The sequence below is a fragment of the Amphiprion ocellaris genome, chromosome 15 (genome assembly GCF_022539595.1).
Source record: "Amphiprion ocellaris isolate individual 3 ecotype Okinawa chromosome 15, ASM2253959v1, whole genome shotgun sequence".
In the NCBI taxonomy this organism is placed as follows: domain Eukaryota; kingdom Metazoa; phylum Chordata; class Actinopteri; family Pomacentridae; genus Amphiprion; species Amphiprion ocellaris.
In genome coordinates, this window is record NC_072780.1 from 19,914,875 (window position 1) to 19,937,246 (window position 22,372).

Here is a 22,372-nt window from a genome sequence, read left to right on the forward strand (position 1 = left end):
AGAAAAGAATGAAAGTCAACTATGAATATGTCTCATTTTTTGGCCCAGACATAGAAAATTCAAGGATGACAAATTGGACCAAATATCTAACTAACAAACATGAGCTACACTGTTGCATAATTACAAAAAAAGATTATACAGTGTATATTAAGCTAATTAAAAATTATTCTGTATGACATTTTTCTGGTAAAACTCTTACCACATTCTAAATTAAATTCAGTTGTTCGAAAGGTGGGCTGCACAGTGGTGTAGTGGTTAGCACTTTCGCCTTGCAGCAAGAAGGTCCCTGGTTCGCGTCCCGGCTTTCCCGGGATCTTTCTGCATGGAGTTTGCATGTTCTCCCTGTGCATGCGTGGGTTTTCTCCGGGTACTCCGGCTTCCTCCCACAGTCCAAAAATATGCTGAGGTTAATTGATTATTCTAAATTGCCCGTAGGTGTGAATGTGTGAGTGCTTGTTTGTCTTTGTATGTAGCCCTGCGACAGACTGGCGACCTGTCTAGGGTGTCCCCTGCCTTCACCTGAGTCAGCTGGGATAGACTCCAGCCCCCCCGCGACCCTAGTGAGGATTAAGCGGTGTATAGATAATGGATGGATGGATGTTCGAAAGGCTAGCAACACTAAAAAAGAACAAAAAACAAAAAAAACTCCAGTAAGCAAAGCAGCACTGAAACAGCGACCTAACATAAAGAATGCTGCAAGGTCCCCTTTGTTTGTGTTTTGTTTTGTAAATCAATGCACTTTCCCTCATTGATTCTGAATACGATGCTCCTCGTGCATGCAGGTGTTTCATTTACGTTACAAGGTTACAAGCTCTTTGCTCATGCATGCCACCTGCTCTGGCATTTTCTCCCTCAGCTGCGGACTTGCAGTAATACTGTTAGCTTCGGTGAGATTCCAGCCTGTTTTGTGCCCTTCAAACGTTAGATATGACTGTCAGCACAGTACTTGTATGGCTCACTAGCCCCCCAAAAACAGCTCTGATTCCTGGCCCTGAAATGCTATCCACTCCTCTGTGCGTCTCCTTGGATCCTGTGTTCTTATCAGCTCCTCCAGGATGAGGAGCTGTCAATACAACAACCACAGAGAAAGAAAACCATTCCTTTCCCCTGCTTCTCGTATCAACGCGGCACATCTTCACACAGAACCAGCCCTGGTCAGACAGCAATTAAAACCCCAGCCCTCTGGTGGAGGGGTGGGCGCTCACGAACCACAGATCTATAAACTTGATTTCTATCCGTTCACCTCTTGCTGCCTCCCATCGACACACCAGCTCAGAAGGCGTCGACTGTGTGGACTGCATGCTCGCTGTAATTACAATCATCTTTGCTAGAGATGCATTACATGTGACAGAAAAAAATATTGAGCTGTGATACTTGTGATCCCGTCATTAATGAATGAGCCTGCCTACTAAATAGCTGCAGCTGTACCGAGTGTAGTTTTACTTTTATAAATAACTCTATGGGATGAGATGCTATGCAGTGTAAATCATCAATTTCAACTACTAGTGATGCTTTCCATTTTTTTTATTGTCAATAAATTCCACAAATAGACCAAAACAACCAATAAACTAGTTTTTATTAACAATTACTGCCTGGGTATCCAAAGCCTGATGCATTTTACTCCTCTGTGCTGCTGAGGTTTTGTTGTCCACAAACTAATAAAAACACATAAATGAGCCGCAGAGATGCACGGACAGACATACTTTTATACTTCCAATGCCATAAGTGCCAACAAAGCTGCTGTAAATGCTCACTTGCACAACAAATGTGTATTAATTCACAGATGAAAAGTTGTTGTAGATTTACCCACCAGCCGCAACATTAAAACCACTGACAGGTGAAGTGAATAACATTGATCATTTTGTTATAATGCACTGATCTTCTGGGAAACCTTGGGTCCTGGTATTTATGTGAATGTTATTTTGACAACAACCCATCACAGTTGTCTTGTGCCCAGGATGCAATGGCAGTTCCCCTGCCCACTACCTAATACGACCGACAGAGGTCCGTGTCGTTGTGGCATGAGGTAGATCTGCACAACATTAGGCAGGTGATTAGAAAGTTGTGGCTGATGGGTGTATGTCCTCAGTGGGAGGGTCAAGGCGGTGAAGTCAGACTAACATATTTTGTCTTTTTTTCTCTCTCTCTCTTTTACATGTTTGCTGTATTGACAGCAAGCTGCTGCAGACATCGCTTGATTGCTTGTATTTGTCCAAAAATGTGTGGTTCACCCTAAAAATGCCCCCAAATACTAATTCACATTATTCTACAACATTTAAGCTGTAGGACAGTCAAATGTGATCAAGGCACAAAAAGAGCCAGAATTAAATGTCATTTAATGGCTTCAGTGAAGCAGCTGCCTCATCCAGCCTTGTTCAACACTGACATCATTTCTAGTAAAGGCTTGGAACAAGGAAGCTGTGCTGAAAACAAGCGTAATTATTATGGTATAATTATATATCCTGAAGTATTGTGAAGTTCCTATATTATTTTTTTTTCCCAGCATGACATGAAGCGCCACAGAAATAACAAAAAAAAAGTTAAAATTGTATGGTTAAGAGAATGTCTCCTTGCATACCAGCTGTGTCTTTTATATAAAGGTTTGTATAATTAAAATTCCAGTCTGTTGCTTTAGTGAGAGCCCTGCACTCCTCTCAGTATGCCACAAGGCCCTTGTTTTGTGGAGACTATATATAAAAACAACTCTGCAGAAGAAGCTCCAAACATCTTCCGTGGACTAATGATGGCCACCAAGAGAGATGGAAATTTAACAAGCAGATAGACACAGATCCACTTCCAGGTCAAACTTTAATAAGCCTCTTATTGGGCAAATGCTAGGTCAAACTTTAACAAGAAGTGCTGCCAAATGGCACAGCGAAGGAGCCATCAGCTGGAGTGTTAAAGAAACACCAGTAACAGTATGATTTCATTACCGAGGAGAGAGTGGATAACTGGGCTTGTTATGAGGGTCGTATACCCTGATTTGACCTCTTGTTTATGGTTTCGCTGTTAAGACTTAATGAATGCTTTACAGCCAACTGGAACAGTAGTGACATGTTAACGGGCTGACAGAAAGCAGTATATGTGCTGCATCTGGCCCCTGTGCTATATTAATCAAAATGAGGAGGTGAGATGGTGCACTGAAAGCAGTCATTCTAAAAACACACAATTTACAAACCGTGCTTTTCATCGTTTTCCATATTTAATGATTTTGTTGGGGAGAAAAAAGGCCACAAGAAAGAGAGGGAGATGTCCCTAAAAAACTGAATACAATTAGGCTTCAATATCAGGTTCTTAAAATAGAGACGGGAGACACCGCGAAGCAAGCAGCCCAGCAGGACACGAGGAAAGGTCTCTTGGCACTGGTGGTAAATGAGCAGCCATCTCTCCTCCTCTCTCAGTACATTACAGGATAACTTTTCCTGCTCCAAAAACCCAGAAAATGCACTTAACTTTCATTTACTGATATCCCACCGCCCTCGCTCATTAAAGATTCATGCCAACCGCTGCCAAAGCCTGTCCTTCTTTTTCTGTTTTTAAAAGGTGAGCAGGACATTTAATACTTAACGCGCTAAAGAAGATTAATGCTCTTAATGGTTTCTTATGAAAGAATGATGACATTTGGAAGCATTTGGCGACTTTGCATTACATCAAAACAATACTTAAGGCAAATGTAGGGTGACAGAAGAATGTAATTTGGCCCCGTTTGTTTTATTTTTCTTAATTGGATTTACAATATCTGTGTTGCACATGACATACATTATGCGAATATGCTGTTTTCGCTGCTACTTTCTGTGGTGTGACATAACAAGGCTCCTTTGGAAAATAGTTACATATATTCTATTAAAATGTTCCTATTAGAATACTTAATAAAAAAATACATACCAGTTTTTTTTCTGTCTAACAAGAACAAGTCTGAAATAATAGATTAGTCCCAGGGTACTAAACCGGAGTATTTATGGAGGTGCGGAGGTGCAGATGACAGAGAAGCATTCGAGACCGAGCAGGGTCTATTCTTTTTCTTTCATCCTCACTAGTTGTTGGGCTATAACATCCGCAGCTCAGTACAGTCAACTACACTGACACTGCAAGCATCTGAGACTGGATTGGAGGCATTTCTTGCCAATATAGAAATTTTGAGATCAGTAGCCGAAGGGCACAAATACATTTAATGGCACAACAAAAACTTCATGCAGTGCACAATTGTTACATTCAGAGGGAAGAAAAAGTCAGATTTTCAACACGTTCAGGCTATCTCTGAGCCCTTGAACTGTGAAAACCTATTTTTAGGCTTATTGTGCGAGGTTGATATCTCATTCCAAGGATTAGACTCACAGAACTAATAATGAAGACTGTATACATAACGGGCACATTGCTTCTCCGAGCATCAGAGGGGCCGAGGGATGGAGAGCCTGATAAACTGTACAAATTCCCATAACAACAACAACAAAAAAAAATGAGGTTATGATCTTCAACCTTGGATATTTTTTCCATGTCACACTGATGTTTGAGCGGAGCTCCAAAACATAATATTGTACGTAACACATTATTTACTGAGAGTGTAGGTGACTTACACCATCTGTTTATAAAGCAACAGGCTCAGGCAGATGCTCTGCCAGCAAAGAGGCACAAGGTCCCCGGGCTTATCTTGGTAGAGGTGTGCTGCTGCTCCTCGGCACCAGCGAGGTGGAACGATAAACATAATTAAATTGAGTTGGATTACACAAAATGGATCGGATCAGTTGGGAAGGCGGAGAAGCTAATCCAGTGCAATCCTCTCTATAGAGGTGCCAACCACACAAAACGACATAAATAAAGAAGAGGGAAAGGGAAGCGGTGGCTGTCATGGGGAGATCAAGGCAAGGCAGGGACACAGAAAGGACCCCTTCAAGTAAAAACAAGCCCCAAAGTCAAACATTAGTGCAGTTTAGCGCAGAAAACAGGAAACTGGGCCGAAAATACATTTGACTCTTAAGCAAGAAAAAGAAAAAGGAATGTTGCTGTGAGTGTGCAGCACACAGGATGTGTTTGGAAAGCTTCCATAGTGTCAAAAATGAATAAGAGATGACTTTACATCACAACCATCTCTTGAGGATGTGGGAAATCACACTTGTCTTTCATCTCATCAGTAATGACAAAGGATTTTAGTCATGGATGTGATTTGCCACTCCTTCCAGCTTCTCACGCAGGAGTCAACAGTGGTAGAGATCTGAACTTTTTATCACTAACACATCTACAGCAGCACTCCCATAACCACTTTTTTTTTCTATTTCAACTCTCATTCCATTCTGCGCATCCATTTTTTTTGCCACCCCCCCCACTCCCCTTCAGATTGCATTTTCCCTTTTGTAACTGACTTTGGTACAATCCCCTTACAAATAACCTTTCCCTGGGGAAAGAGACTCTTACGTTCTCTACAACCCTGCCAACCCACTCCTACCCTCTCTTTCTTTTATATCCCCATCTCCCTTTGTCTCTCAGCTTCAAGCACGGCAAACAGATTGATACAGTCTGGGAGTTTCTACTGCTTTTCAACCTAATCCAGTGTAATCCTGGTCTGTCTGTGTCCTGTCTTGGGCAGCTCTGCAGTGCACATTATCATCCTATAAAATGATGATTAATGGATCCGCATAAGTCACGCAGGGAAGCCTAAATCGAGGCTATACTGTTGAGGTGATGACATGAGCTCCTCTTAATATCTGTCCGGCAGTAAAACCTCGTCATCGCTGGGGTAGTTGAAGCCTTTGGCTTCAAATATGGAAATGTAGTCTTGTTTACACAGATGTATTTATTTCAGTGTTCTTGCATGGTTCATTGGGTTTAGATATTTGAGCATTTTGTAGAAAAAGGTATCACAAAAAGTGGCTTGTTGTATTGGCACCATGATCTAAAAATTTAACACTACCGTTCAAAATTTGGGGTCACTTACAAATGTCCTTATTTTTGAAAGCAACAGTTTTTTTCAATGAAGATAACATCAAATTAATCAGAAATACAGTCTAGACATTGTTAATGTGGTAAATGACTATTCTACCTGGAAACGACTGATTTTTAATGGAATATCTCCATAGGGGTACAGAGGAACATTTCCAGCAACCATCACTCCTGTGTTCTAATGCTACATTGTGTTAGCTAATCATGTTGAAAGGCTAATTGATGGTTAGAAAACCCTTATGCAATTATGTCAGCACATGAATAAAAGTGTAGGTTTTCATGGAAAACATGAAATTGTCTGGGTGACCCCAAACGTTTGAACGGTGGTGTATACCCAGCGCAACCAAAGACCGAGCAAGCAACCTCTAAATGATCTGCTTACCAGAGAGGTGGAATATCAGCTTTCAGCATACTCCTGCCAAAACAAGTGCAGTCTGCATTATTAAAGCTGCCCGGGCTAGCCATTTAATTGAGCCTCCTCTTGGATAGTCATCCTAGCAGACAGCTCAAGGCAAGCCCTCAGCAATGTATGAATGCAGGTGGAGAAGGAAAACGCGCATCTCTGTGGTATTTGAAATATGAAAGCAGCATTTATACCAGAGCGGCATGCTCAACATGGAAATTTGACAGTCTCAACATTAAAATCAACAAGCTGAGCCCAAGGCAGGTGGAGACTGTACGCTGTACCATATGATGGTGGGATTGCATGGACACTGACAGAGATGCAATGAAAGAGCAATGAGCCAACGGCCGGACAGGATTAAGTACTGTTTTCTAGCATCAGCTGAGCAGAAAACAGACCAAGAACAGTCCTGGTCTTTACACTACAGCACAAATGTTTGTGGGGCTTCAAATGCTCAGTGTTCAAAATAAAAACTTCTAACTTTGTTACTTTTGGTAACAATTCTAAAATAATCCTTCATTCTGATATTTTACTTCATGAATTTAAATATGCTAAACTTGTCAGAACATCAGAATTTAATATTGTCTTTACACAATCTGCCAGATTTAAATACATAATACATGCCATTTTTTTAAGTTAGCGATGTGTCCCAGTTTTCCTCAGTAAGTAAGAAAAAAAAATAGACAAAAGAAGAAGATTCTAAGCAAGATTTGAATGCTAACTTTTCCTGCCTCTCAGTTTCTGATACTTTACAGACACACTTTGTTCAGTCTCCAAGAATGATTGGGTTTGACATGTAGCATTCACACAGCATGTGCTTTTTTTTTTTTTTTTTTTTAATTTTATCCTATTGATTTTTTACATATCCAGAAACCAGAGAGTAGCATTATCATTTATTTGTAGTGTTATATGTCTCAGTACATTGCATAAATAAAAACATTTAAGAGGCAAGGCGTAAAACTGAAAGCTGAAAGACACTAAAACGCTCCATAAAACTGAAGTAAACCGCAACATTAGGTGTTAACTCTCTGTGGGTTTAACACTTAAAGCAACACATTTCACATTACAGTCATGTTACGCATTTTTCATATAGAAATATTGATTAGTGCATTTGAAGGCACATGTTAGCCAGTTAAATGTTTATTGTATTTCTGTCCCTTGTTTCTTTCTGGCTACTTTCCAGTTGGGATGGTTCAATTATGCTAATACAAGTGAAGATAGAACATATGACTTTTTCCTGGCATGTATGATTTATTTTATTACTTTTCATTGATAACTAGTGAGGCTGTTTGTTTACATGCAGCAGCACACAGATGACTCATGCTAATATTTCAGGTTTGACATTTTAACTGCATTAAACTCAATTAGGTGGTGAATCTGAAAAAAGAGCAAAACTGCAGTATGATTAGCTCATCGATGCTGCCACAACAAGCCAGAAATTACACTCCACATTAGCAGAGAAGTCAATGGAGCCATGTGACTTGTCGCGTCTGCAAACAAGGCACTGTTATGCTTTATAACTGGGGTCTGGCTGTGTTAGTCGTGGCCTACATTTCACCCTTGGATTCCAGTGGGAGCTCCTGCAAACACCTCTTAGCCACAGCACCGAGGCACAGCAGCCTTCCACTTGTCTGAATGCAAAGCCAGTTTCTGGAGCTCCCCCCCGTACGCCCCCTTACAGTTCACTTGCGAGTTCACTACATCTGCAGGTCAAATCACTGGTCGGGTCTCGGCCTCGGAGAGATTCGGCGCTGTGGCTGCGCCCTCACCTCTACCTCACTGTGTGGCTCAGCATGTCAGCCAGCCGCAGATTCACAGATCATTATCGCTATCAAGCACTGTTTCCCCAACAAAACGATATCTCTGCCGTTGATCCTATGCCAAAGCTTATTTTTGTTCACTTCTGGGCATTCTAACCCAGGAACTGCTCTCACTTGGGGCAAAACTCAAGCACGGATAAAAATACCCCTCTGTTGTGTTGATGAGATAGAAATGTGGCGTCCCGTCTGACATAAGGTTACTTTCCCACACCTGCTCGGTTTGTGCAGATATTGTAACCTTTTTTGTGGTTGTTGTTCCTGTTGTTTTTGTTTGTGGGTAAGCTAGCTGAGGCTGTTAATGTAATGCAAACGTTGTGCCGGGCTCCTGCTGTGGAATATCCAATTAAAATGCTTTAGATGTGGAGCTTATGTGCAGGACTGAGGTTACAGTGTCCAAACTGGGCCAGAAGGTCCTGAAACATTCAGAGAGGGCTGCACACTGCTCTGCATCCATATCCTGAACAAAGAAAATACGTCTGATGCAAGGAGACGTGTTTCACATTTTTAACTTAGTATTGTTTCTAACTCTAAGAAAAACGCACAAAAACAAGAGTCTGAATTTTTTAAAATCTATATAGCATTTCTATATTTAGTATTTTAATGATTCAAAATTCTGACAGTAAAACCAAGAGATAATATACATCAAAGGTGCAATATCAAACAAATCCAAAGCTCAAATGCAAGTGAGTCGCTTGCTTTTTTGTCACACCGTCTAACACTTCCATCTAAAGCTGAATCATTTACTCAATTAGCTGAGAGAGAAAATGTAATCACAAGCAGCACAATGTAAGCGTGTTACATGGATTAGAAACACTACTGGAGATAAACATAGAAACAGTAACACACTGGCTCCAAGAATCAGAAATATACATGACAGAACGCATTAAATAAACAGTCGATACTACCAAATGCTTACAACTGTATATTAGTAGCATGCTTTTAATGCTTTAAACTTCATTTCATGTTTCATTATCGTACTTAGTATATTGGAAATTTTAAATATGATTGCTAGAGTTTTCATATGCTTGATAAATTTAGTCTATTATTGTGTATACATTCCTACTCTTTATGAATGCACTTGTGTTTTTGTGCATTTTCACCACATATTCCTTGATTATTCTGAAATGTTTATCACCTTGGGTGTTTAGTCTGCCACTGCCACTATCAACCTGGAATCAAAACATTAATTTTAAAAGGTTGTGCTTTGCAGGAAGAATGCAGATGCTTCTTTTCAAGGAAAAAAAATCTCTACTTTTACAATCATTTATCATTCGTGTTTTTTCGATCTTTATGTGATTTTAAATAAAAGATTTGGGGATTTTAAGCTGTCTAGGCAAAAACAAGTCATTGAAAGGAGAGATGTTAACACTAATTTGACCAAAAAATGGACAAAAAACATATATAGTCAACAATTTTGTGTTCCTTGAAAACATTAAATGTATCTCAACATCTCGAACAATTAAACTGACTAGCACTGTCATTAAAAATAGTCCAGTTTGTACAAACACAAGCACAACATGTATTTGTATTTATTCGATAATTCGAACACAATCCACGTGACCTCATCAAACAATATGTTGTGAATTTACTGCTATTCACACGCTAACATTACTGTAAGACTATGACATGTCTATAAATGTCTATGAAGTTTTTCAGTCATCCACATCTCGCGTGCGTCTGATGGTACGGACATGCAGACGGCTCACATTTTATGGCATGAATATCTGAAGCGTATTTTTACACTCCAAATCTCTTTTCTTGCATTTTATGACAGCTACTACAGCGATCGTGTAAAGTGTGAGCACTTCTAAATAGCAGGTGATCTACTGCTGAATACTGTGCCTGAATGCATCCTGTTTAGACACACACAGCGCCAGAGCTGCCGCTCTGCTAACCTAACGCTGCACGCTACGCCTGCTGTGTAGACACGGCTTAAGGCAGTTGCATTTTACAAAGTCAGCAAACAGCCTTGCCTTCATCCACTATTTTTCTACACATTATTTCTCAGATCTATCGTGTCATGACCAGCTTGAATGGCTTGCTAGTCTTCCCCATTTAGCGTTAGTGTAGATAACAACAACATCCTTGTTCACTCAGTAGAGCAAAGTATACATTGGATGAGATTAAATATCCCTTTATTTTACCCCATGAGAGAAAAGTAAAAATATGAATAATTCTGCTTTTCCAAGGTTAAGAATGAACTTCCACATCCAAAACAACAGTTAAATCCACATTAACAATAAGGGTAATTTGCAGAGGTAGCACTGATTTCATGTAAATAACAGATGTACTTCATGCCACATGAGGTGTTTTCATATGTGCAAGGCCTTCATTAGTATGCTGCTGAGGATTTTTTATTCCATGTAGACTGCTGGTCCTGCTTGTCTCATATTTTGGCTTAAGATATTCCTCCAGCTCCAAGTGGCTGCCGCTGCTGCTGCTGCTGCTGCTGCTGCTGCTGCTGACTGTATGAGGCTTGTCACAGGGGCAGAGATATGGTCCTTGTGGGAGAAGAGCTCTGCGAATGGCCCAAACTTATCAAAGCAGCCCGCCCTGTCCCCGAGCTCCCAACACAATGCCCCCCTAATTTTTCCTGAATGGAAGTCTCTCCAGACCTGGAGTAATCTCATATTTGCCGTTTGCACGCAGTAACTCTAGTTACTCCGGCTCTGTTCCCCGCATCCCCTGCCAATTACATAATCAAGTCCAGAACTCATCAGCAAGATGGCAGAAGAAGTGCTCTATTAAGCTGCATCGTGTTCCATCTGTTGTGTAAGAGAGAGATAACAGTATTTACAGTTTTGGAGTTGTGGCAGACTGTTTCGGCCAAATTTTGTGCACCGCAGAGTTCTGCTTACTTTATAAAATGTCACGGATTAATTCTGCCACCGCGATGGTGTCCAACTGCAATCTTTGCCCCCACAAGAAATATCACAAACTAACTTTATTGGAAGTGTAATACAAAGAACTTGTGTTAGGTAAAATTGTGTGAACATGCAACACAGGGGAAATATTTACTCCACAGTGTTTTTGGCTTGTCCTAGCTCATATTATAAGTATTCCGTCATTTTCATTCCATCTTGGGAAATGGCCAATATTTGCTGTAACTCTACACAGAACCTGCCATGTGGGTAAAAGACTTTAAAAGAAAGACCATCAAGAAAGTGGCTGGTAAGTGTCTTTTAACTGGCATTAAGTATTCAGTGCTCCAGCCTTCTTTCTACCAGTGAGGGGAATGTGCGTTCTTCGAAAAAAAATCCAACCCAGATTTGAATAACGAAAGCTGCTGATAACGGAAAGTGCTGACTAAAACGCAGCCTTATCTGCCTCGCAGAATGGAATGAATTTACCTTACTGTACATCAGTTGCTCACTGAAAGATGCATTAACCCAAGTTTGTTCTTTCAAATAAGACTACACTTTGCAAGTGATATCGCCGGGACCATTACATCCATTAAATTAACGCACACTGACTGAACAGAAGACAGAATATCTATAAGTCAAGAACCATTTAATTTTACATGTCACGATATAAAAAGGGTATCAGATACTGTATGATGATTTGAATTGAAATTGGTGTTTCATTCTCTTCACTGCAGTGAAGACAAGTGATTTTTGTTTTTTCTGTAGGCTATCTGAGGACATAGCACCAGTGCCAGCTCTTTTCTGCTCAGCTTTCCCAGTAGTCCCAGAATGCACAACAAAACTGAGTTAAAAATGACTGAATGTGATTATATGAAGACTGGATTTGAATAACTTGATACAGAACAGCTGGATTTGCTGATCAATCCACAAGTCAATCTAGTCAAGTGTTTGCAAGCTTCCCAAATTGTAGGATTTGCTGCTCCTCTTTTATTAGTTTACTTCTAAAATAGATATTTTTGATTGACAGTGAGACAAAACAAGACATTTCTAAATGTCACTTTTGGCTTTTTGCATTTTCTGACATTTTGTCTACAACGTTAATCGAGTCAGAAAATAATCAGCAGAATAATAATAATGATCATTAGCTGCAGCCCTAGAGTAGGTTAACATCCACAACAACACTCTGAAGTCATTCTGATTGTAACTTTGGTAAATTCTAGCCAATACACATTAAAATCCAATCACCTGGTTCCCCTCTGAAGCCCTTTTAAGGACCCCCAGGTTTGAGAGGCAGCAACCAGAAGCGACATTGCTGTCAGAATAAAAGTAACTTAGTGCAGGAGCTGCATATGGGTATTCAATAGAATTAGTTACAGCGCAGTAAGACTGTTTACAGACTAGTGCTCCCTGTCTGCTACGTTTAAAGCCAACAACAGCCTGCTAGACTCTCAACAAAGCTCATGAATGGTATTCCAAGGATGCACTTGGATGCTGTAACAGTGCACTTCCCACATGAAGGGCTGTACAGGGCTGCGTCTCAAGGAGTGTTTGCAAAATTCTGACAGCTTCAAAGCAGAAGGGTGTGCAACGGATTAATTAAAGCGTCTGCGAGCGCTGCTGCTGCTGCTGCTGCTCCATCCATTTAACAATTCCATTTCAGTCACGTCCACTTCTTCAAAGTGAGGAAACACATGTACATTTGAATAAGAGCGTGATTATTCCAACACTTGCACCACAGCTTACACGTCTGCATGGGATAGAGATGACTGGGATGTCAAGTGGTTTTAGTGCTTCACTGATACTTCCACTTAGAAACTATAATTCCACTTTATGCCATCCAAAAATAAAATAATGGAAGATTTTATTTTCAAATATTTACTTAATCATCACTTGCCCTCATCAGCATTTTTTCCAGCTTTGTCTCAGATGAAAACCAGATGTTAAATTAGAATAAAAACAGTAGAAACAATAAGAATTTCAGAATAACTGCCAGGGCTTGTCCAATTTAAAAGAGAAGTTGTTAAGGTCTCGGTGCAGCCTTCAGTCTAACCTGCCCTGTTTCACTGATTTCTACACCACAGCAGGTTGGATCAGGCATTTTCTGCTTAAGAACTTGGCAAAACAGCCGTGCTGCTAAAAGGACCTCGCTATTTTAGTGTGACCAAACAGGAAATTGTAAGTAGACCCACAAACCTCCGTATTTATAACTGGAAGTAGGCGGGCTGGTGGTGTCATGTAGCCTGCAGCTCAACAGCACGCGTTAAACCTGAACACTGTGATAAACACCCCAACAGTTTTCACACAGCTAAAGTGTTTACTCCACTATTTAACCATGGACAGTTACCTTGATCCAGTAGCCGCAGGGAGTGCTGAAAAGACGGATCCAGCGTGTCCTTCTCTGCCATAAGCTCCGGCAAGTACTTTTCGCTCTCCATCTCGTCCTGCGGCTTTTGGGTGCTCCAAAAGAACGACTCGAATGCAATTCAAGTTTTTAAAAAACAGAAAAAAAGAAGAAAACTTGCTCCAAGTTCGAAAATTTCTGAGAAGCTAGAAATTTATCATTCGTGCTCGCGCTACAAGAGCATTTCTCGGGGCTCGCGAAACACACACACACACACAGAGAGAGAGAGAGAGAGAGAGAGAGAGAGAGAGAGATGCGCGTGCACAGGGACACAGAGTGAGGTTAAATGAGAGCGGAAGGTTTTATCCCATCAGACTGCTGCTCAGCCCGCACAGCCGCGATAGCATCACAGCCGGACTGCTGCTCTCCTCTCTGGGCGGACAGGCTGCTGCCTCTTTGAAGCTCCCTCTGTTCGCTCCGCAGCGCAAACTGAGCCGCGGCCCGCGATTGGTCGCCGAGCTCAGCCCCGGTGGAGGAGAGAAGGGGGCGGAGCGATACACTGGAGCTGTCCGCGGTGCTGAGTCCCGTCATTAGCATCTCATTATCATAGAGTCACCAACACCACAACCATCACCACACACCTCAGGCCGCTCATCTCACTGCAGGCCACTTTTCATCGCAACATATAAAACACAGTGAGACTTTTCAAATATTTGGATAAAAATAATTTCAGACCTATTCACGCTGTATTCCAGAACTTCCACACATGCTTTTACCAGAGTTTGTTTCAAGTTTTAGATCTATTTATTATTATTATTATTATTATTATTATTTAGCATTTATTTTGACCAGGTTAGTCCCATTGAGATCAGAGATCTCCTCTACAAGGGAGACCTGACCAAGTGGGCAACAGCATAGTTACATTAAAAACAGTAAACAACAGATGGAATTTACAACATTGCAACTTGTTCACATGTAACATTAGCATACAGACAAGGTAGACTGTAATGATTTCACCAGAGCTGCTTTAAACTCATTCAGTGTAACGAGGGCTTGTAGTTGAAGTTGAGATTGTAATTTATTCCAAGCATTAGGTGCTGAAAACCTAAAGGCTTTGTTGCCAAGTTCAGATCGTACTTTCAGGACGTGAAATTGCAGAGTATCCATAGATCGGAAGTTGTGACTTCCATAAATCCTTGTTGAAGGTCAAGACAAACAGGAAGGTATAATACCCAGAATGGTTCTGTAAATAGACACCAATGACTGAGACATCAGGTACTTAAAGATGTCCAGTTAACTGAATTAATTTATCCAAATCAGTATTCCATATCCCTTATTCACATTTTGGGAATGTTATTGAGCTATTTCTTCCAATTTTGGCTTCAATTTTTCTGTGGGTTCTTCATTTTTTTTTTTTAACACAGATTATGAGCAATGGCAAACAAATTAAATCAAGAGCAATGAAAGTGGACATTAAAGCAGTATTGGGAGTGTGAAAATGCTGAGCAGGTGTGCACATCATGGAAAGGAGCCTTTAACACTCCTCCACCTTCATGCCAGGCAATTTATCGCAAAAGAAATAATTTTGAAAGCCCAGGTTTGGTGGTTGATTCACCAAAATCCTACCTACTAAGTGTAATCCTACTTTTGGCCCACCCTGTATAGGAACAGCTCAAAACAGCAAGCATTAACTAAAAATTTCAGCAGAATAAAACTATAAATGATTCAGTTAAATGGTGCACACTTTTTTTTTTACAATACTAATACAGTAGAAAAAGACAAAGGACAACAAAATAAAAGCATGTAAAAGATAAATCATTCAATAAAATGAATTCAAACTAAGTGAATATGCTTGCAGGCAAGTGGTTCAGACCTGACTTCATAAATAAAACTGATTATTTCAATGCAGTGGCCGGGGGGTGGGGGGATGTCTTCATTTTACTCTGAAAAAAAATGGTTACATTTGGGGCAAGTCTAAGTTCCAAGGGGAGCTGGCTCCAGCAGTGGAATGGATAATGAACAGAAGAGCAGTCACCGTAGAAGTGATAAATGCATAGATGTAGATTTCACAAGGGGATGCAGAGGATGGGTCAGACTCTTGTGTTTTCCTTTGCATAGATAAAGACATTTCCACCACAAATGGATGCAGAGAAGACACAGATTGGTTTATGAAAATTCACCAGGAAGCAGGAAATGCAGGAGGACGCCCAGAACTCTGCTTAATGTGTCCCTTCCAATGTTCAAACAAAACCCCAGGGAAACATGAGATTAATAAGACCAGATTTTTTTTTTTAAACACAGTAGTTTCAAGTAATTTCTCATAAAGACCCAGAAACTAATACTTAACCACCTGAGGAAACACAATATTTGTGCAGCATGCCAGCACATGAAAACTAACAAAGGTAACTATGTTTTAATACAAGGCCAGATTAAGAGACACAGTAACAGCATCATGTAATCTTGCAGGATCATATTGTATTTCTCCTCTCCTTTCTTCTCTGGGGTGAGGAGTGGTGGGCAGAGGGGTTTTTTTAGGCTTTGCCAGGCTGGTAATCAGCTTTGGAGTTCAACAGTTAAAACAAACCACTAAAAAAAAAACATAAGCAAACCATTCTTGAGTCTTGAAATACAAATAAAATGTGACTAATCTTTGTAATCTTTGCATCATTCTGAATTAAAAAGATACTATTTAATATCCAGGAACCACAGTGGCTGAAAAACTATGCTGCCATGAGGAATATAAGGTAGCATGAACTCCAATATCTATAAACACTTTCATGAGTAAGACCCACAGTGAGTCACTGCGCAGATATTGTTTTAGGGCAAAATCTAATGTGCAATTTTTTTTTTCTTTTCAGAATTTTCTCACATATAATTGCATTAGAAATAGAACACAAGGTGTGAGCACACAAATGACCTCTGATCCACCCAGCAGATGTGTATATGAAAATAGATCATTAGAGATGCACTCTTGATGCACGTGGCAGAGATATGCAGCGTGCTTTGGGGTCATCATGCAAATAATTGCTTTATACGGTCTGAAAAAGACTTTGATGTTCATGTGATGCATGTTAACAGCAGCACATGCGTGTCACATGGGTTCATGCAGTTACAGGACCATCCCAGGAAGCGACATAATTGTCCTCTTTACTCATTTAAGCCATTGATCACTACATGACTCCTTAGGTTGCTTTTGCTTGTTAGGACAACCTGTCAATAGTTTTCAGGAAATCCATTCACCTTCTCACAGGTCAAGCATTCTTTTCTCCTGGGCGTGTTTATGAATTCATTAAAGAAGAAAACCGGCCACACAAAGCCCTGGTCATTGTTACAGCCAAACTTGGCGAGGCTCTATTTCTGTAACAGAGAACAGACAATGACACCGGCATCATTAAAAGACAGATACGGAGTTTATCCGGGCAGCAGATATCTACAGATACAGCCAGAAATCCTCTTTATCAGACATCCTGTGCCGTGCGGTTCCTGGAAACATACAATGAATGCAAAAGTGTCTTTGTGAGAAATTCAGGGTGTGTAACAGACGGGAGGCAAACAGGATTTGTACACAAGCTTCACATTTGTTGGAAAATGTGGAAAAAAAAGATAAGAATTCTGTCAATATTTGTGGAGGATGCTGAGGTAGCCTCAGGTGGGCGGCTATCTGTAGGCTGATCAGCACTGGTTATATAATTGAGATTTTTTTTTTCTCTCCATTCTATTTCAATAACTTGGAGAAAATGTGACCCAGAGGCTAAAACCAAGATGAGTTTTAGTATATTTATCAGCATTTATATCCTCCATGAACTTTGGATGTGCTTACTTTGCTTTTGTTGCTTGATTTGTGCTCTGGAATGAACGCTTCTGGCATTAATGCTGTTTTTTAAAGAAATATGTATGAATAGTGTGCATTGAAAATGAATGGGTTGAAATGCATACATGCTGCATAGTGAGGTCTGCAGGGTCGAGGGGTCTGCAGTGATCTGGTGCGCAGCGAGAAAAGTTATTTGTACAATACTTTCATGATGCGCCTGCTAGCATGTCATGCAACTGCAGCCATGCAGTAAAAGCATGTCAGCTAACGTCCCGTCTTAAGCATGTTGGAGAATTTTTTCATCCTCTGATTCTTCTCAGACGCTTGTTTATTGGTGATTCACCACAAAGAGAAACGCATTATGAATCAGCTTACTTTTTAATCTCTCCTAGAGACCATTAAAAACCGGCTCAAATGCACTAATCTCCTATTCAGAAGAGCGACTTATTTATAGATATGCTTGCCATCTGTTGCTCCCCGTCTTCATAAACAAAGCCTCGCGTTGCCATTGATGACTGAATCAAAGTTGCAGGCCTATACGTCTTCTCAAGACGCTTGTTTTCAGAGGGAGTTGGCTAAGTGATTGCAACACATCAGTTGCAATGAAAATAATCATGGTTTATGGGGCAACATTTTTATATAAGTCCCTGCTGACCACAAGGGCAGCAGCCCCGGTGTAAACAAAGCTATGAGAAATGTTCTGTCAGAGGGGTGTAAAGAATGAAGAACAGTGGGCTATTACATTGACAAAGTGTTATTTTGATCATTAGAGAATGGCTGCCCCATTTCTTGCCCCACAGCCTGTCCCAGCCCACTAAATATGATGTTGACTACACCTAGACAGCCTGTGCAGCGCCCCAGGGTGTCATATTGGGTACATACACCCATACAATTATGTCTGCACTCTTCTGCTTTGAGAGTCAATATATCTCCATCTCTTAACAAGAAGCAGGGATAATCAGAGCTCTGGTCTTCTTCCCAGTGACTTGATGCAAATGCTAGCTGATTTAAATGGAAGCACTTGTCTTGTCAGCTTTCAATCTTAATAAAATCCCTTTTCAGCGGCAGCATGTCATGGGACTCTTGTCACCTGAGGAGTAATTAGACCTTGATGTGTCCGCGAGCTGATTGCTGTGTCGCGAGGCTGGGATTCCAGAGGCTGAAGGGCTGCACTGCTATTCCACTTTGTCTGAGCCATGCCAAATGGACAGGATTACAGTGGCAAATGAGGATCACTTTTAACCTTAAAAAGGGTGGATTCCTTTCATCACAGCATTTCGACAGGAGCAGATGGATTGCGAGGAGAGTGACAACACTGCCTCCTTGTGACCGTGTCAAATTATTTAAGCAGACATGAGAGGTTCACATGAGAAAGGAGGGCATTTTATAGCCATTTCCTGCCTTATTATAAGAGAGGCAGTTTGGAAATAAAGCACCGTGAGAGTCAGGAATTTGTTTCTGTGCTCAGAGGCTGGCTAATTGCCATATAGCTTTGCTGTAAATGGGGCAGTTTGCTTAATTTATCAGCACCCCCAGTGTATATTGTGCAGCTCTGTTGGTAAAAAGCATCATTACAGAGATCCACTGGTCTTGTATTTAAATATAAAACTGAAGGTATTTGGAGAAAATAGTCTTAATGGGTAACTACAAAATTATATGAGGTCCACAAATACAGAGAAAATAGTTTTTATGTCACTGCGCTGGCCCCTTGTCTGTATTTATCTGCTATTTCCTCGTGTTTAAAAGGTTCTAAAAACTGCATGCATGTTATTTAAAAGAATGATACCAAAAGGCCTTAATAATGCTAAATTGCATTTTGTAAATACTTCCAATACTCTCCAATAACAGTGGAATAAAACACAATTTCTCCTGCAGTCACTCTTGTCCTCCGAAGTAATTTTAACAAAGCTCTTCTTTCAAGATATTGTTTTCTTCCTCATACAGCCCCACAATGCTGCTTCAGTCACAAAAGGCACCTTATTGTGGCTACTAAATGGAGCGCTCACATCCATTAAAGAGCCATTCAACAGAATTATATTGCCAGCGCCAATCTATCAGGTACATTGATCACGCATCGTCGGCTGTGAAGTGCAGACTCTGGTCTCCTCTCCTGGAAGTGTTGTGCAAAAGAAACCTAATGAGAAAATGTCAGCAGCGCACAGGTAAACAAATCAATAGCACCCAGCAGTGCTCCCAAGGTCGAGACACACACACACACAAACACAGACACACACACACACACACACACACACACACACACAGACACACACACACACAGCATCAAACCCCCTCCCAGCAAACCTGGGGCTGGAGCTGCAGCCAAAGATTCTGCAGTGTAAAGGGCGCTGTCAAGATTTGACTTGTGTCAGATAACCGGGGTTCAAATGGGATTATCTTACACTGCTTTGATTATTGCTTTGCTTTTAAGGAATAGTTTGACTTTTAGGGAAATATGCTTGCTTGTTTTCTTGCCAAGAATTAAATAAGAAGAAGGCTACTATACTTGCATTTATATGCTGTGTATGCAGCTGGAGTCCACCTAGTAGCATCTCTGAAGCTCACTGAACTAGTAACCAGGGAGATTTTTAGTTTCTGAATGAGCCAAACCAACTGTTTCCTGCTGTTTTCAGTCTTTATGCTAAGCTAACCTAACTGGTTGTTAATGCTAGCTGATGCACACATGGAAGAGTGTATTTCCTATAATGTTTGGTCATGTTTTGTAGATTTGGTTGTTTGGGACCCAAAATTTAGCTCAGCAAAAAATCTTTGCTGAAAGGAACTTTCTGCATTTTCACATGAGATTTTTTGTATTTTCACCCTCAAAAAAATATCTCCAGAAATATAACTTCCACAGCCCTGGAATTTGGTAAGTAAACTAAAAAAAATGTTCATAGCAGATCCAAATGATTGAATGTATTTAAATTACTGGCAATTGAAAATAGAAACAAGTGAAAAATATTGAAACGAGGGTGGTATTGGTGCTCCAGAAAGTTTTTCTAGATGCCCCGATAGCTCAAGAGGTTGAGTGGGCGACCCATGAACAGGGGCATGAACAGGGACCAGTCTATCACATGGCTACATACAAAGACAAACAATCACACTCACATTCACACCTACGGACAATTTAGAATCACCAATTAACCTCAGCATGATTTTGGACTATGGAAGGAAGCTGGAGAACCCAGAGAAATCCCACGCATGCACAGGGAGAACATGGAAACTCAACACAGAAAGATCCCAGGCCCAGGCTGGGATGCAGACCGGGGATCTTCTAGCTGTGAGGCGACAGTGCTAACCACCAAGCCACTCTGCACGCCCTATATCCATATCCATTACAAAAAAGACACAGCCTTTTGACATTTCACCAGCTTTGGGGCCTCTAACATCATTGATTTGATGTGTGGCAAGTTTTATGAGCCAAGGTTCTTTTTTTGACAAGTTGGTGATGTGGACACATTTGTAGGACCACAAATACTGATGTGCACAGGGGTCTATACGATGTCATTGTATGTGCAAAGTTACAAGTTGCTTCCATGTTGTCTTCATTTTGCAATTTAACAATATAATCAGCTTGTTTTGATGGTGGACCAACACTGCTATCTGAAATGACACGGACTGACCCAAATGCTGTGCACATCTGTGGAATAGCACTCTGATACAGGGTCATTTGCATAGAAAACAACAAGAAAAAGGTGAAATTGCAAAGAAACAAAGGTCTGCACACTTCTTTGTAGATGACAAGTAATATAAAAGTGCAATCAATAGCTGAGTAAATGCAAAGAAATTCTTAATACACTAAAACTTTCCAATTAAGTTTGTGACACACTGTTGCAATGTCTGCACAAACATTCCTTTTGACTCAGCTGAGAACTAAAGCCAGCGTGGCAAAAATCCTTTCATTTCTCAGTGGCTACAAACTTGAAATTAGTCATTCAGGCTGCATGTTTTGTTTGTCAATAATGAGTAAGAGCTTAATAGGGCAGCCTAAAGTAACCCATGATATGTAGTGACTAAGTGTGTGGTGAGTGGTCTCATAGTGCACTTACATACCAGACAGAAGCACAAGGTCAACAGCAGTAATTATTCTGTGGGAAGTGCGCTGGTCTTCAGTGGGTGATTTCATTTCCTGTCATTAGCCACAGCGATTAAGCACAAGAACAATGATAGTATGATAGCATCAGCAACCAGCACACAGCCGCAGGCTGCTCTCAGTATTGTCCAATATTCTCTAAATGTCGCTTTGCATGGGTTAAGCCTCCTGATGTGTTGATGTAGCCTGAATACATTCTTCAAGCCTTTCTCTGCTGCCTTAATTAGCAAATGATCATTATGGTTTGATCAAATCGAATCTGTTACACTCCCTACACTAAACACACACACATACACGTGCGCACACACACACCCACACAGACACACACACACACACAAACTGTGCATATACATGTAGTTACTGAAGTTTCTGGAGTTCGATGATTATGTCCATTGTCCTCTCACAGGCTTCACTGATGGTGGGACAGCCATCACTTTAGCCTGTGATGACTGTGGCTGTGCTGGTCCTATCTTTGGCTCTGCATCTGCTCTCATCATATTTTAGTTTCTCCATCACTGGTCACTGGCCAGTTAAGGGCAACCCAACGTCCTGCAAAGATAACACTGACATAAGTCACCTAATAATAAAGTTGAGATACAATAAACATGTTCACAATAAAGAGAAACTTTAGCATTTATTTGGAGTTGTGACGTGACAAAACTATTTCCAAAAAACACTTTTGGTTTGTTAGGGTCCCCACCATGCCCTGAGAGAAATATCTTGCTCCTGTTGCTAAATGCTAATCATTTACTTTCTTTTTGTTTGCTGCTAAACATGTAGTCTATAGTGGGTTTGCTAGAGTTTTGTAACTGAAAACAGCTCCAGGGTGCTGCTTGTTTGCCGTGAGTCACTTTTTGTATTGTTTTAATATATAAATTGTTTGTTAGTGCAGATGTAAATATATTACGCTCGGAATATAATAGAACTGAATCAAATGAATCCAAAATTAAGGATTAGGTTTTTTAAAGGCTGAGTTTTCCAGAGTTTAGTACATTGTGACTTTGATATTTTTGTCCACACCTACAGCAAATGTGAGTAGTTAATCCAATATAGAGAATATACTGTAATTGAGAAACTTCAGCCTTTTAAATTTATTTGTTACTCCGTCA

At 40.6% G+C, this 22,372-nt stretch overlaps 1 protein-coding gene across 2 annotated transcripts in view; it reads right to left on the minus strand.

Moving 5' to 3' along the window:
* khdrbs3 (KH domain containing, RNA binding, signal transduction associated 3) overlaps nt 1–13,847 on the minus strand; it is a 127,687-nt gene extending 113,840 nt beyond the window's left edge. The window contains exon 1 of one of the 2 annotated variants that reach the window (XR_004846815.2): nt 13,366–13,847. Coding sequence is in view for 1 of the 2 variants with exons in the window: in XM_023263743.3 (XP_023119511.1) it covers nt 13,366–13,456 (91 nt within the window). In the remaining variant the exon portion in view is untranslated. The remainder of the gene's footprint in view (nt 1–13,365) is intronic. The other variant, XM_023263743.3, reaches the window with a different exon arrangement.
* Between the last annotated feature and the right edge of the window lie 8,525 nt (nt 13,848–22,372).